The following is a 16,806-nucleotide window of genomic DNA, read 5'->3' on the forward strand; positions in this document are numbered from 1 at the left end:
TACCAGTGATTTAGGCCCTGTCCACACTATGCCTTTAAACCGTATTAGTTGCATTTAAGCTGGCTTAAAAGTGCTAACTACGGTTTGCGTCCACACTACGCAGCATTTAATACCGTACTCGAGAACCGGACTCGAGACCACCTCAGGAGGTAGTCTCGAGTCCGGTTCTAATTAGATCACATCAAGTAGTGCGGTTTATAAGAAGTGTGGACGCTGTAATACCAAACTACATTTTTTGTGTATCCTCCAATATCCCAAAATGCTTTGTGGTATGTTTGGCGAAATACTCAGAGCAGGCGCCTGAAGGACTTGCTATCAAGTTACACTCCACACTAGGTATTCATTTTTATGCTTCAAAAAATCTGTCAGGACATCTCTGTTAAACTAGTGGAGAAAATAACGAAAACACAACGTTAAATTAGGCGACTGCAAAAATGAAATGCGAGTTAAAAGTAGGATCGGGGATGAACAAATTATGCCATTTGTCAGCTCTGTTTGAAATAAAATTAAGAGGACCAGAATTTGGCGCAGGCAAGATATAAAGTTAAAAACAAAGATTGTTTTGTAATTAACAGCTTTTTCTGAGTTTAATTATAAAACAGAATCAGCTCAATTTGTTTAAAGGGACTTCACCTGATTAAAAATAAAACCTGAAAACTTCAAGCCCTACTTGTGTGTGTGTGTGTGTGTGTGTTCGGATTTACTTTTTCCACAATACTTCTTATATTTCTTTTTAGCAATGTGCACCTCTGTTAATATGGGGCATTTAAGATGCCGACACTGCTGCATAGGAACAGAAAAGTTTGATTGTGTGATAATGGACCATCAGTCCTTTATAAGGAAAGGAGGCTGTGTGGTCCAGTGGTTAAAGAAAAGGGCTTATAACCAGGAGGTCCCCGGTTCAAATCCCCCCTCAGCCACTGACTCATTGTGTGACCCTGAGCAAGTCACTTCTCCTCCTTGTGCTCCGTCTTTCGGGTGAGACGTAGTTGTAAGTGACTCTGCAGCTGATGCATAGTTCACACACCCGAGTCTCTGTAAGTCGCCTTGGATAAAGGTGTCTGCTAAATAAACAAATAATAATAATATTAACTGAAATTGTAGTGTGTTAAACTGAAAACGGTATCAAAGGCACGTGATTAAAAAGTGTATTTAAAATGTAGGGCCTATATATATATATATATATATATATATATATATATATATATATATATATATATATATATAGTGCAAGACTTTATTCTCATGGATCTGACTGCCCGAACGTGACGGACATAAGAAATGTACAGAATAAAGTTTTCAGATGTACTCGTCATTTTAGAGGAAAAATGCAGCTGTCTCTGCAAAACATTAACGCTTAGGACAAGCAAGCGTACTAAGTTAGTCTTATCCTTCACAGTACTAATCCACTTGACCAGGATCATCATGAATCTGATTTGGTATGCTGCTGCAATCAGGATTAGAAGGTGGACTAACTTTATTCCAGTCAAGTGGACTAAACCTGCTTAATCCACTAGTTAGACACATCTAGTGGACTCAATGTGGTACGCTGCAATTGACCCCATGTGTTTTGCTTAATATTTACGCAGTATGTGTGTTAGGGTGATTTCAAATAACATGTGCCACAGAGCAGTATGTTTATTCATGCCTCCCTGGAATGGGGAACGAGTGAATCAGGTGCCGAAATCTTTCAAGGTATAAGACAGAAAGGTAACAGCTGCAAAATTACCATTAGTGCAGCTTTCTGTCAATATTTATTGACACTTCTTTGATAAGTTATGTGCCCTCACTCCACATAATTGTCTTTCATTCAGGACCCAGTGATCTACAAGCATTGTTAAGAGGGTAGGCACTGGATAACACTAATGTGTGATCTGCTGCCAGGCACTCAGATGAAAGCATAAACGATGCAAGTACTCTAGGACTAACAAGGTAATAATAGAGAGATGATATATATAAGCTCAGTGTCGAAGCAGATTTCAAGAATTTGAAACACTGTTCTCAAACATGAAACTTTGCCAATGAGAGTGGACAGGTTCCTTATTCATCACTTGGCATTTATAGAAGGAAACATGAAGGTATCCGTGGTAGCTCATGATGCTTCTCAAAGCTGTGAGAATGCTGTTTTCAGTGAAAACTCTTGAGTTGCAGGTTTCCTACTCCCTAGAAGATGAGTGCAGAACAGTTGATGTGCAGACTTCTGAAAAATTGCAAGTTGAAAAAATTAATGAAATGGTGTATCCATCAAATGACAGCTGTATAGAAAATTGGAGAGGACTTGCTGTTCCATCAAAACAACGAAGAAAATCATCATATCTATCCCCTTGTACTGAGTGGTTGCACACAGATTCATCTGTTTCTGGGAACAAGGTTAAAGTAGGTCTAATGAGGAATGGCAACATGTAAAGGTGTGTAGAGACACTGTGAGTGTAGTAAATACCTGTGCCTTTGATGCATTCTGTCAACTCCTTTGCAGTGCTTTCTACGATAGTGGATCCTACAGCAACTATGTCAACCAGGCAGCAGATACAGTTGAAATATTTCAACTAGTGAAGAATATGGCTCAAAGGGGTGTGCAGAAAGATGTCTATGTTCTCAGAGCAAAAATGTTGAGGGACATCTTTGGTGCTGTTCAGGTTCGATCTGAATGTCATATTTCAGCTACCATTTCAAACTCATTTATAAAAGTGCCTAGTGTGGTAGCAAAGAGTCATTGCTCGTCAGCACACTGCCCTCGGCATGATGGAGCTTCACGTGATGTCACGTTAGTGTCCATAAATGTAGATACACTGAAGGCATGAGGAGTGACAGGGCTAGCAGAAGCAGTTAAGCGAGGAATTAAACCAGGCCAATCCAAATGTCTTGCAGAAGTTCAGGATGTTGAGAATACCCCTGTGGAAATGCAATTATTTGACCACTCCCATTTCCATTCAATGCAGATCTGGGGTCTTCAGGTAATTGTTTATTTAGTCTAAGGTTTCTTTCACCCGTTGTTTAAAATTATTGAATAATTTTGTTAAATAATTGTAAAATATACATGTTTTTTTCTAGTTATATATTTTGACTGAAAAGTTAGTTTGTATTTTAATTCAGAATTGTCCAAACATTATTAAAGTCTACATTTGTGACATGGTAGCATTCACAAAGTTCTTTTGTCGAGTTACTTTCAAATACAGTCAACTGCCAGATTTTTTTAAAAATAAAAGCAATGAATAAAACATAAAAATAAAAACTCAAAACAAAGATAAAACTCAGAAAACGTACCTGAAACTAAACACAAAAAGCTCCCTCGGTCTGTCCCTGAGCGTCACTCTCCTGTATAAATAAACACTTTCATTAAAAACATTCTCCTCAGAAAAACGAAAATAAAACAAAGTTATGCGTTAGTACCGTTGATTTCTAACATATTAAATATCAAAATATAACTTTATACAAACAGTAACACACTCTAAATTCAAAACAATACTTCAATCTATTTAAAAAAAAATGTGTAGTAGAATAAAACATCGAATAACACAAACATTTCTTAAATAAAATAAACTAATAAACAGGAGCAACCACAGCACTACCGGCACAAACGAATTATATATGACTCAACGTTTGTGCTGTTTGTAGGGGGGCCAACATCACAGAGCTAAGGTGTAGCTGCTATTCTGTTGTGAGAGGAACTGCACAGTGTTACTTATATTAACAGGGGCGGATCTAGTCTGTAGCTTGACTGGTTCACACAATCTCTGTGACCCCACCCCATCCCACCTCAACACATTTATAACATACTTTCAGTGCAGTTTGGAACACATTTGCAGGTAAATGTATGTAACATATTAAGACTACAATTATAATATGCAATACTTGGAGTTAGTCAAATAGTTAGTCTGTTGCTTCCACTTTATCTCTATAAACTGAATTCAACTCCTGATGTGCACATGTTTTAGTTTGTTGCATCACAGATACAAAATCATTGCCAAATATTACTGCTGCTTTGTGAAATTCTGATATCCTGTGACAGGGAGCGTGAGGATCTGAGCTGCAAATCTCCCTCCCGACCCAAGAGCGCGCTAAGCAGAGGTACTTGCACGCCTGTACAGAGACCGGCCGGCTTGGAGAGAGGGGCGGAAAAGGAAGTCGGCCATATTAGGGGACAAGATTACTGTGATCAGCTGTGCTACATTAGACAACTGGCAGGTGTGCTGAGTCGCGCTGATCATGGGGTGGAGTCTCCTAGTATATAAGGGCTGTCATTCTGTAAGTGCGGGGCCTTTGAGGTAATACTAAACCCGGGTTGCTGAGCTGTGTGTTTGTTTTGTTTGTTGGTGTTCTATGTGTTTTTGATTTGTTTATCGTCAGGACCGGGGTCAGAGTGATCCCTGACGCCAAGGAGCTGCCGCACTACTGCCAGCACTCTTCACCTTGGACATCACACGCCCCGCACAACTGAACTGGACACTTCAGCACCTGAGCACCTGCACTTTTCACCACCCCAAAAAGTGCACCCAAAGAGCTGAGAGGGACTTGCTCTATTGGGACTTATGATTTGTACTTTTGTTGCTTTGGACTGTGTTTCCCTTTTAATAAAGTTCACCCTCTACCATTGTGGTAGAGTTTTTGCACCTCTATAAGTGACTCTGTGACGTCTGTTCCACATCCACACCCACTGCACCGTCACAAGAATCCAAGGTAATTTCACACATTTAATACAGTGTGGGCGTTATCTTAGAAAGAATAAAGAATGTTTTGGGGCAATGTGTTTTACACGCCTGCATCCAACATGAAAATACCCTCACCCACACCTGAATGTGTTAGTTCATTATGGCTGGTTTTGCTATGTAAATAACGCTTTGTCCCAAGACAATGCAACGTGTTTCTTATGTAATAGACTCATATCTATTAGCAAAAACAGTTAAAGGTTTGGGACAATGTGATTTATATACTCTTATTAATTATTGAGATGATGTCACCTACAACTGTACATAGTGGTTCATTAAGGCTGTCATTTACCTATGAAGAACACCTTGCCCCCGCATAATGACAATTGTATAATATAGTTAGGGCTTCTGATTTTCGGTTTTAACCGATAAAACCCGATAAAACACCCCTGATAGAAAAAAAATGAAAACACCGGAAAAACTGTGGAAATGGTTAATCTATTCACATTGACTTTACCCTTTTCCCATTTAAAAAAAATAAAACCTACTTCAACAATAATAATAAATATATTTCCCAGTGCTGCTGGGCAATGTTCCGCCTTCCTGACTTGTATCTGTCATTGATTGGTTCTGAATACTTTAAACCCGCCCCCAACTACTGAGTGACAGCACATTTCTGCATTTCCATTGGAGAGTCTGCGTGGGAGATTTAAAACGAGATTACAATCAGGATGGAGGCTTGTTAATGGGATTTCAAGCTCTATTCCAGTTAAAATACGGAGGATTTAAAACAGGATTGTGGCGAAATGCACAAAAATGCCTCCAGACAAAAACCCCAGAAGATGTGCCGAGACCAGAGGGATTTCACTGCGGAAGACAGCAAAGGAAAGAAGGGACATCTTAAGATTGGAAGTCCTGTCCAGTTACTACTATACATATTGACAGAAAACATCCTGGGTTAAAGAAAGTAGATCAAAAATTAAATCCCCGAAAAAAAAAGATTTACATAAAACTCGAAAACAGCTAAAAAATAACCACCAAAAAATACAATTAATAAAACCTGAAAAACAGAAGCCCTAAATATAGTATAATATATCTCTTAGAGGAAAATGATTAAAGGTTTTTGGGGCAGAGTGATTTGCATAGTTTTAATGACCATTGAAATGACGTCACACTCAGCTGTATATTCACAGGGTATTCAATTCGTTTTAAGGTATGTGGCACTTACAAGGTAGTAGGAGGGCACCGATCTCATCGTGGCACGTGAGGCTGATGGGGGAAGAGTGTGGGGGGGGGGTGTCCCCCATTTTTGAAAAAGGGATAAAATGGTGAATTTTGGTGTAATTTTGGATGGTTTAGGCATGTGCTAGACTAGTAGTGGTCTGCTTGCAGTGTCTGATAAAGCACTCTATTAGTGCAATGAAGGAGCTTTATATCAGCATCATAATAATAATCAGAATTAAAGTTGTTTCAAAAAAGTTAAATATTTATTGAAAAAAAAACATATTTTACTTTTTTTATGCAAAATATACATAACACAAACATAGGAAATACATTTTGGGGATCAGATCTACAGCACTAGAGATATTTTCGTGTATCTTTGTCTCTCCCCAGTGGATACAGGCGATAATTCAAGCTACTCCAGTTTGAACTAACACTACTGTACTGGGTATCTGAGACACAGCGAGTTCAATACAGGTGGAAATATTCATGTATTTTCTTTGTCATTCTTCTAATTAACCTCCAGGCAGGTTAATTAAAATATATATATATATATATATATATATATATATATATATATATATATATATATAAAGATAAAATAAAAGACTGCAGCTTTTCATCCGCAGTTGTCAATACATTATCTCTCAAGTGCTGAGTGAGTAGATATTATTATTTATTTCTTAGTAGACGCCCTTATCCAGGGCGACTTACAATTGTTACAAGATATCACTTTTTTTTTTTTTTTTTTTTACATACAATTACATTATTATTATTATTTTACACATTATCTTTACATACAGTTACCCATTTATACAGTTGGGTTTTTACTGGAGCAATCTAGGTAAAGTACCTTGCTCAAGGGTACAGCAGCAGTGTCCCCGACCGGGGATTGAACCCATGACCCTCCGGCCAAGAGTCCATGCTGTGGATTTAATGTGTTATGCTGTGGATTTAATTAGCATGAAATGTGAATGCACCGTTTCTGAAAGGGGGTAATTTGTGCAAGCATATTGAGTTTGCAAAAATGATGTGCAAAGAACAGGGGATTGATATTGATGGAATTCGAAAAAAAATTAGCCAGTTCACTAACTGAACAGCATTGCTATGAGTGGGATGGAAAACAATTAATTGTACATTGTGCTGGTTAGTTTTGGAGTAGTACATGTGCAAAACCAACAGTGTACCTGTCTTGCCAATAGTCTTGGAGAAATATGTGTCTGTCTAAGACTTTCTGAGTTAATTGGTACACAGAACCCTAACCAAAAGGTAACTGACTGCTTTGCGAATACTACAGCAAATTGTCAATCACACAATAAACAGTTGTGTGTAAAGAAGATGATTTCAGACTTAAAGGAGTGGTGTGACAGCAGTGATTATATGGAATCTCCAGAGTTGAATGCTGTAGTAAAACGTGCACACCAACTAGCATTTGGACAGTATAGCATGGCCAGCAGTAAAATAAAAATTATAAAGCTGCATGCTTACAGAAAACGCATTAAAAGAGCAAGAAGCCATGCTACAGACATGCATTCATATCAGCTCAAAGAACCCCTTAATCGAGCTTTATATACCCATAGACCTGATTCCAAATTCAAAGTCTGTTCCTTTAGAAAAAGAATAATTGGTAGCAGAGCAAAGAATCAGATACTAAAATCGAGCTGAACGTGTGCTGTTATACAGAAAGAACACAAAACTGGACTAAGTATAGAGGTTAATTACAACCGTTAAGGACCTCAAAGGTCTCTTCAAGTAAGAGTGAAATAGCTATTTAGTCTCTGTAAGTCGCCTTGGATAAAGGCGTCTGCTAAATAAACAAATAATAATAATACATAATTCTATGGGGATAGAGAAATCTGCGTAACATCTGTACTGTAACATCCGGCTGTGGTTTATCTCGACGTCACGTCCCAGCGACACGCCCCCTGCTTCCTTGCCTGTACCCACATATCCTCGTTTGAAAAGCATCGTTAAGCGCCACTGTAGAAGAGATGGACAGTGCAGGTTTTCATCCCGGTCCCGGTGAGTTAAAAAGACGACTGTCTTATTAAAGTCGAGGACGATGTAATGATTACCAGACTTTATTGAACCAATACAAAAAACAAGAGTTTTACTAGGTTGTCAGAAAGGAAGAAGAAAACGTTTACTTTCGGTTTCAGGTGCAAACGAGCTGCGCAAACTCATTTGTTACAATTAATTGTTTTGTTTTTTTCTACAATCTTATTACATATGATAAAATAAACGCTATTTTCTTTATGATACGTTGCTAGTCTGCAGTATAAAAATCTTCTCCGCGGTTGATTTACATTTGCCAAGACTGTGTAATACATTAACACACATGTCTGTCATTACAAAGTGAAAGTTTAAAAAAAAAAAAAAAGTCACTTACAGTGTCAGCAGCAGCCTGTGCTTCCCGGAGACAGTGGAACTGTTTGAGATTCGGCGGTCAGTGAACTCGGTCTCTTTACAGGATTGTTTCTACTCTCTCACTGCTCGCAAACATCTCATGCGCCGTTGATTGAAACAGCGGCAGTGGTTCATTTGTAGAGAGAGAGGTGCCGGTGTTCTGAAAATCTGAGCCTCCTCTTCGAACGGTCCTCCCGTAGCACAGATTCTCAGACTAGTCTGATAAATAGCGCGTCCTCTCCGAATGAAAAATGAACATGATGACGGTGAAATGTATTTTGAAATGGAATGCAGATGCTTCTAAGACAGAAAACAAGGCTTTGTGCGCAGTTTTAGATTGCAGGTTAGATAGATCACAGCCAACATCTTACGGAAGTTATTATTTATTTAGCAGACTTACACTGATAACAACATATTAGATACGAAACAGGCGCAGTTACAAATACAGAGCAAATACATGACAGGCACAATAACAATTAAACAAATTACAGGACACAGCAATTATAAGTGCAGTAAATAAAAAAAATACTAGAGTGTGATTACCTGAGCATACCTGCACACCTTCATTACAAACACAAGAAAAATACTAGAGTGTGATTACCTGAGCATACCTGCACACCTTCATTACAAACACAAGAAAAATACTAGAGTGTGATTACCTGAGCATACAGATGTGCTCAAATTTGTTGGTACCCTTACAGCTCATTGAAATAATGCTTCATTCCTCCTGAAAAGTGATGAAATTCAAAGCTATTTTATCATGTATACTTGCATGCCTTTGGTATGTCATAGAATAAAGCAAAGAAGCTGTGAAAAGAGATGAATTATTGCTTATTCTACAAAGATATTCTAAAATGGCCTGGACACATTTGTTGGTACCCCTTAGAAAAGATAATAAATTATTGGATTATAGTGATATTTCAAACTAATTAGTTTCTTTAAATAGTATCACACATGTCTCCAATCTTGTAATCAGTCATTCAGCCTATTTAAATGGAGAAAAGTAGTCACTGTGCTGTTTGGTATCATTGTGTGCACCACACTGAACATGGACCAGAGAAAGCAAAGGAGAGAGTTGTCTGAGGAGATCAGAAAGAAAATAATAGACAAGCATGGTAAAGGTAAAGGCTACAAGACCATCTCCAAGCAGCTTGATGTTCCTGTGATAACAGTTGCAAATATTATGAAGAAGTTTAAGGTCCATGGAACTGTAGCCAACCTCCCTGGGCGCGGCTGCAAGAGGAAAATCGACCCCAGATTGAACAGAAGGATAGTGCGAATGGTAGAAAAAGAACCAAGGATAACTGCCAAAGAGATACAAGCTGAACTCCAAGGTGAAGGTACGTCAGTTTCTGATCGCACCATCCGTCGCTTTTCGAGCAAAAGTGGGCTCTATGGAAGAAGACCCAGGAGGACTCCACTTTTGAAAAAAAAACATAAAAAAGCCAGACTGGAATTTGCTAAAATACATATTGACAAGCCACAATCCTTCTGGGAGAATGTCCTTTGGACAGATGAGTCAAAACTGGAGCTTTTTGGCAAGTCACATCAGCTCTATGATCACAGACGAAAAATGAAGCTTTCAAAGAAAAGAACACCATACCTACAGTGAAATATGGAGGAGGCTCGGTTATGTTTTGGGGCTGCTTTGCTGCACCTGGCACAGGGTGCCTTGAATCTGTGCAGAGCACAATGAAATCTCAAGACTATCAAGGCACTCTGGAGCGAAACGTACTGCCCAGTGTCAGAAAGCTCTGTCTCAGTCACAGGTCATGGGTCCTCCAACAGGATAATGACCCAAAACACACAGCTAAAAGCACCCAAGAATGGATAAGAACAAAACATTGGACTATTCTGAAGTGGCCTTCTATGAGTCCTGATCTGAATCCTATCGAATATCTATGGAAAGAGCTGAAACTTGCAGTCTGGAGAAGGCACCCATCAAACCTGAGACAGCTGGAGCAGTTTGCTCAGGAAGAGTGAGCCAAACTACCTGTTAACAGGTGCAGAAGTCTCATTGAGAGCTACAGAAAACATTTGATTACAGTGATTGCCTCTAAAGGTTGTGCAACAAAATATTAGGTTAGCGGTCCCATCATTTTTGTCCATGCCATTTTCATTTGTTTTCTTATTTACAATATTATGTTGAATAAAAAAATCAAAAGCAAAGTCTGATTTCTATTAAATATGGAATAAACAATGGTGGATGCCAATTACTTTTGTCAGTTTCAAGTTATTTCAGAGAAAATTGTGCATTCTTCGTTTTTTGTGGAGGGGTACCAACAAATGTGTGCACGTATGTACCTGCACACCTTCATTACAAACACAAGAAAAATACTAGAGTGCGATTACCTGAGCATACCTGCACACCTTCATTACAAACACAAGAAAAATACTAGAGTGTGATTACCTGAGCATACCTGCACACCTTCATTACAAACACAAGAAAAATACTAGAGTGCGATTACCTGAGCATACCTGCACACCTTCATTACAAACACAAGAAAAATACTAGAGTGCGATTACCTGAGCATACCTGCACACCTTCATTACAAACACAAGAAAAATACTAGAGTGTGATTACCTGAGCATACCTGCACACCTTCATTACAAACACAAGAAAAATACTAGAGTGCGATTACCTGAGCATACCTGCACACCTTCATTACAAACACAAGAAAAATACTAGAGTGCGATTACCTGAGCATACCTGCACACCTTCATTACAAACACAAGAAAAATACTAGAGTGCGATTACCTGAGCATACCTGCACACCTTCATTACAAACACAAGAAAAATACTAGAGTGCGATTACCTGAGCATACCTGCACACCTTCATTACAAACACAAGAAAAATAACACAGCAAAGCCATTCTTTTACCCATTGAGAACACATTTTTTGCACATAAATGAAAAATCACTGTTTGTTAACGCCTCAGCAGAATACTGTGTGCATTCAGTGTGGTTTCCACAGAACTCAATAGCCTTCATCCGAGGGGCAGTAACTTGCCTGCAGTATTGCTGCATACACAGGCGCCTAACCCATAGGGCAGAGAGGCACATGCCAGCCTCCACATTACTTGTATGTTTTGTTAACAATAAGAATACAGCACTACTAGCACTGATAATGAATATTAGTGTTGAACTGTCATGGTAACGGACTGGAAAATACCTGAAAAAGATGTTATATAATGCTGGTACTAAAATCATCACATATATATTAGCAACAGTATGAAATGCCCCTACAGTGTATTGAAGAGCTTGCTAGTTGTGTTCCTGTACAGCAGCTCCACACATACAGGAACATGCCAATGCTGTGTGTGACAGGGAGTGTTCTTTCAGCACAGCACGACAACAAGAGGAGAAAACTAATCCAGGGCTTCACATGGAAAGCTTTAATTTCTAAGAGGAACAAACTGTTCTTTCTCTTAAACAGGACGGGGTATCATGACTGCAGAACAAGAGCTGCACAGCCCCTCTGATCTGAGGATTGTGCTGTTTGGGGGACGCTGGACTGGGAAGAGTGCAGCAGGAAACACCATACTGGGTAGAGAGGAGTTTAGATCTGGATTCAGCTCCTCTGCTGTAATGAAGGAGTGTGAGCAGAGAACAGGAGAAGTGGCTGGGAGACGGGTCACCGTGGTCGACACTCCAGGCTTGTTAGACACAGACCGGGTCGAGATTGAGAGATGTGTTTCTCTGTCTGCCCCGGGACCCCACGCTTTCCTCCTGGTAATACGGGTGTATGAAAAAGAAAGGATTGACACTTTCCTTGAGTCTATAGTAGAACAGTATTGTGAATCATTTGATAAAGTGCAGCAGCTGTTTGGTGAGAGAGCTGTTAGGAACACGATGATCCTTTTCACCCACGGGGATTATCTGGAAGGCAGGTCAATTGAGCAGCGTATTGAGGAATCTGGTGAGGTGTTCCAGCAGCTTGTTGGGAAATGTGGGAACAGGTATCATGTTCTCAACAATGAGGACAGGAGCGATCACACTCAGGTCACACAGCTCCTGGACAAGATAGACAACATGGTGAAGGGAAGTGGAGGCTGCTACCTTCCAAATGAGATTTACCAGCAGGTAGAAGAAAGGATTAGACTAAAGGAACAGGAGCTGAATGAGAAATACAAAGAGGAACTGAGGAGGAAAGAGGAAGAGATGAAACAGAAATATGAGGAGAAACTGAGCAGGAAAGAAGAGGAGATGAAACAGAAATATGAGGAGGAACAGTGTAGGAAAGAAGAGGAGATGATGGAGAAGCAAATTAAAGAATCCAAGCTGCCTGTGAGGAGAAGGAGGAGCAAGGATCTTGTCAGCCCTGACAGTGAGTGAGATTGAAATTGTTGTTCCAGGAAACAAATGAGTTTGCTCCATCCAGGTGAAATCATGCTGAACTCAAACCTAATTATAAGGTTTCAGCTGATGCTTATTCTGGTGAAAGTATGCTTGTTTTTCACTTTGATTGTGATTATATATTGTTTTGTTTTTTTCAGTGTCTGAAAGTGAAGGTGTTCCGAAAGAGACAAAGCAAGGAGAGGCTCCCCTTGCAGATACCCAAGTGCCTCCCAGCCCCCCTGAGCTGAGGATGGTGCTGCTTGGGAAGGCTGGGGCTGGGAAGAGTGCAGCAGGAAACACCATCCTGGGCAGAGAGGAGTTCAGATCTGAAGCCAGCTCCTCTGCATTAACAAGGGAGTGTGAGAAGAGAAAAGGACAAGTGGCTGGGAGACGTGTTGCTGTGATCGACACTCCAGAGCTCTCTCAGGACAAACTCCAGATTAGGAGCTGTGTTTCTCTGTCTGCCCCGGGACCCCACGTTTTCCTCCTGGTGATACCAGTGGGCCGATTCACAGAGGAAGAGAGGAGAGCAGTGGAGACAGTCCAGGAGATATTCAGTGAGGAGGCTGTGAGGAGGTACATGATGCTCCTTTTCACACACAGTGACAAACTTAAAGGCAAGACCATTGAGGATTATATTCAGACAGGGAGCAAGGAGCTCCAGCAGCTTGTTGAGAAATGTGGGAACAGGTATCATGTTCTCAACAATGAGGACAGGAGCGATCGCACTCAGGTCACACAGCTCCTGGACAAGATAGACAACATGGTGAAGGGAAACAACAACAGCTACTACACCAGTGAGGTGTACCAGCAAGCAGAGGCAAAGATCAGACAAAGACAAGAGGAGATACTGAAGGAGGAGGAAGAGACAATATTGAGGGAGGAAGAGGAACTGAGAACTGAGGGCAAAGCACCTGAAAGAACTGGAGAACACGAAAAGGAAGATGAGATTGGAAATCCAGAAATGAGACCAGAAGATCAGAGAGCTGGAGGAGAGAATAGGAGAGCTGGAGGAAGAGCTGAGGAAAGAACAGGGAGAGAATCACAGGATCAAACTGGAGGAAGAGCTGAGAAGAAAGAGAGAGGAGAGAGAAAGGGCAGAGCAAGAGAAGAAGGATTGCATGGAGAAGGGGGAGAGAGAGAAGAGAGAGTACGAGGAGAAACACAGGACAGAGATGGAGGCAGTCAGGCAACACTATGAGGAAGAGGCGAGGGAAGAAGCAGAGAGATCCATTCAGCTTGTGAAGCACTGTGTGAAGCCAGCAGCTGTATCACTGGGAGCAGTGGCAGGGGCACTGATAGGGGCAGCAGCAGGAGCTATGAGAGGTCCATTGGGAGCTGCAGCAGGAGCTGCTATTGGATGTATAGCAGGAGCACAAGTAGGATCTGTGATAGGAGGAGAAGCCAGGGCAAGAGCAGCAGAGAGCTCAGACACACACACACACAGAAGCAGAAAGCTCAAATAAACTCCTAACCTCACCACCTGTGCCACTCCAGGGCTCACAGCAGCTTCGGGGGTTACAGAAATAAATGTGTGGGAGGACCCCTGAGTCACATGATGACACGACACAACCTGTTGGGTGACATTAAAAGCCATCTGGCTTTCTTGACTAAAGAGACAAGCAAGTGTTCTTGTAATCCTTACCTTTTTTATGTGATTAAGAAAAGCTTCATCAACCAGCTAATTATAATAACATGTTGTTAAATATGATTCTGTTTGTCTCAGTGGTTGCTTATCCAGAGCCTTGCTTTCTACAGAACAGTGTCAGGTTTGAGTAGAGCACTGTGAGCCTCCTGCGAAGCTGTAACTCGCTGGGAAATGCACACTTTATCAATGGATTTGAATCAATGTCTAGAAACCACTGCAAGCTGATGAATGGAAAATCTCTCTACAGACTCACAGTTACAGATGAACGGCTGTGAATGTCTCTGTCAATAGAATGTGCTCTGCCAAGGTCCTGAGTGTTTCAACCAAAAATTCTTAGCCATGCCACTGTGTGTGTGTATATTGAGTGTGTGTCTGTGTGTGTGTGTGTGTGTGTGTGCGTGCGTGTTGTCTGTGCTCTGATTCCTGACACAGGGTTGTAAAAGAGATGTCTACTCAGGAGATAATAAACTCATGAATAATAATACACAATAATATCACACTTTTAAAACCTCGTCCCGTTTTTATTTTTCATTTCTCTGAATGCATATTCTGGTGGAAAATGTTGTTGCCGTCAGCAGGTGTAATAGCTGCTAATGAGATCATGATAATTGCTGTGTTTTATCAGCACTAGCGATACAAAGCTTACATCTGTAAAATATTGAAGCCTTTTTTAAGTCTATGTTGATGGATTAAATACAACGCAGCCTTCAAAAACTCCTGTTAAATCAGCCAGCCACGAGCTATGAATATCAGACTTTATTTAATTCAGCAAAAACTAGTTCTTTTTTAAAATAAAAAATACTAAAAATTAAAATAAATACTTAAAAAAATCTCATGAGTTAAATATTTGTTATAAAAATGCATCGCAGAAAATACAGCCGTGTAACAGTGGGTGGGAAATGTCTGTCTGTTTATTGAAACAATTTAGTATCCCGGTTATTGTAAAGGAATCAACTAACTGAACATTATATGCGCTAATTTCGAAAATAAAGCCTTTTATGTATATATATTTTTTCATTTAAATGCTCTGCAAATGTTAGATATGATGTTCATAAATATTTTGAGTTGTATCATTTTCATATCGAAGCTCTTTAAAACGTATCTGTCAAAATGCTGTTTCTAGGTAGTAGCATAAACCCGGCGGTTCTAGTGTTAATTATTGAGCAAAATGTTAGATCTTGTTTAGAGATTTAAGATTTAGTTAAGTTCACAAAATCCAGATTTATTTGTGAACAGCTAAATCTTGATTCTCAAAATAAATATTTAATAAGAAAATATATATTTTTTAAAAAAATAAAGATTTAACATTTAAATGTTGAAAAATTGCTAAATATTTTAAGATTTATAAAATATATCTGAATGTACACACACTGCTGCCCTATATATATATATATATATATATATATATATATATATATATATATATATATATATATATATATATATTAACAACATTTATAAATCTCGGGGGAAAATACAAGATTTAAGTTAAATCTGGAAAAAAACGCTTTTTTTAAACATGGCACCCCATACTTGCTGCAATAAAAGTCACATTCTTAGTTCGGGCCAGTAAAGGCATTCCGTGTGTTTTCTTTTGAACCCTTATTTTGTTGAGGTTAGCTGTGAAACTAAAGGGTTAGGCTCATACATTTACCCATTAGGGGTCTGCCCGTATGTAACACCTCAAACTCTTTGGTTTCAGTATTGCATTTATTACATAGAGCCCTGTGTGTTGTTCGGTGTTGCTGTACAATGCTTGACTCGGCTGCCCTCTTCAGGACAGATTGTGCACATGTATAGTTCTGGCTGAACGGTACAGACTTTATTCACGGCAGACTCAAAATGAGGCTTGGTGCAGGTAGCAGCTTCCGGTATTAATTGTGTTTTGTGTGTGGATTTTAAAACCTATGTTATGTCTGGGGGTTAGTGGATTGTGAGCTTGGTTTACAGCATTATAGTTCTTTACGGTTTTACGGTGCTGGCATTTTCATATATCTACCTCAAGTATATTTAATAAATATACTTGCAAAAATAACCCACATGTTGTTTATCATTAAGCTTGTTCTCCAATGCGGTCACTGCCACGTTTTTTTTTTTTTTTTTTTTTAATTTAGTCGTTGCCAATTATTTTCTGTCAATTTGGAATGGCCAATTATTTTTAGGTTCAGCTCACCGCTACCACCCCTGCGCTGACCCGGGACGGAGAAGACGAGCACACATTGTCCTCCAAAGCGTGTGCCATCAGCTGACCGCTTTTTTTCACTCTGCAGACTCACCGTGCAGCCACCCAAGAGCTACAGCGTCAGAGGACAACCCAGCTCTGGGTAGCTTACAGGCAAACCCGCAGGCGCCCGGCCAGGCTACAGGGGTCGCTGGTGCGCAGTGAGCCGAGGACACCCTGGCCGACCTAACACTCCCTCCCCCAGGGAGGCGCTCGGCCAATTGAGCGCCGCCACCTGGGAGCTCCCGTCCTCGGTCGGCAAAGGAATAGCTTGGACTCGAACGTCTAGACTATAGGGCACATCCAGTATTCCACACGCCTTTAC

The 16,806-nt window shown here is 40.1% G+C and overlaps 1 protein-coding gene across 1 annotated transcript; it reads left to right on the forward strand.

The window, feature by feature from the left end:
• The first annotated feature begins 11,747 nt into the window (after positions 1-11,747).
• LOC117965733 (uncharacterized) lies at positions 11,748-14,660 on the forward strand. The gene is made up of 2 exons (XM_034910786.2): positions 11,748-12,601; positions 12,771-14,660. The coding sequence occupies exons 1-2, from the start codon at positions 11,863-11,865 to the stop codon at positions 13,811-13,813; spliced, it is 1,782 nt and encodes a 593-aa protein (XP_034766677.2). The 5' UTR covers positions 11,748-11,862; the 3' UTR covers positions 13,814-14,660.
• The last annotated feature ends 2,146 nt before the right edge of the window (positions 14,661-16,806 follow it).

The sequence above is a fragment of the Acipenser ruthenus genome, chromosome 52 (genome assembly GCF_902713425.1).
Source record: "Acipenser ruthenus chromosome 52, fAciRut3.2 maternal haplotype, whole genome shotgun sequence".
NCBI classification, from domain to species: Eukaryota; Metazoa; Chordata; class Actinopteri; order Acipenseriformes; family Acipenseridae; genus Acipenser; species Acipenser ruthenus.

What these genes read in the sequence shown, in the direction of transcription:
- LOC117965733 (XM_034910786.2), top strand. Translation starts at nt 11,863, where the DNA reads ATGAAGGAGTGTGAGCAGAGAACAGGAGAAGTGGCTGGGAGACGGGTC. An exon ending in GGATCTTGTCAGCCCTGACA is followed by an intron (nt 12,602 to 12,770) that starts GTGAGTGAGATT and finishes TGTTTTTTTCAG; the next exon opens with TGTCTGAAAGTGAAGGTGTT.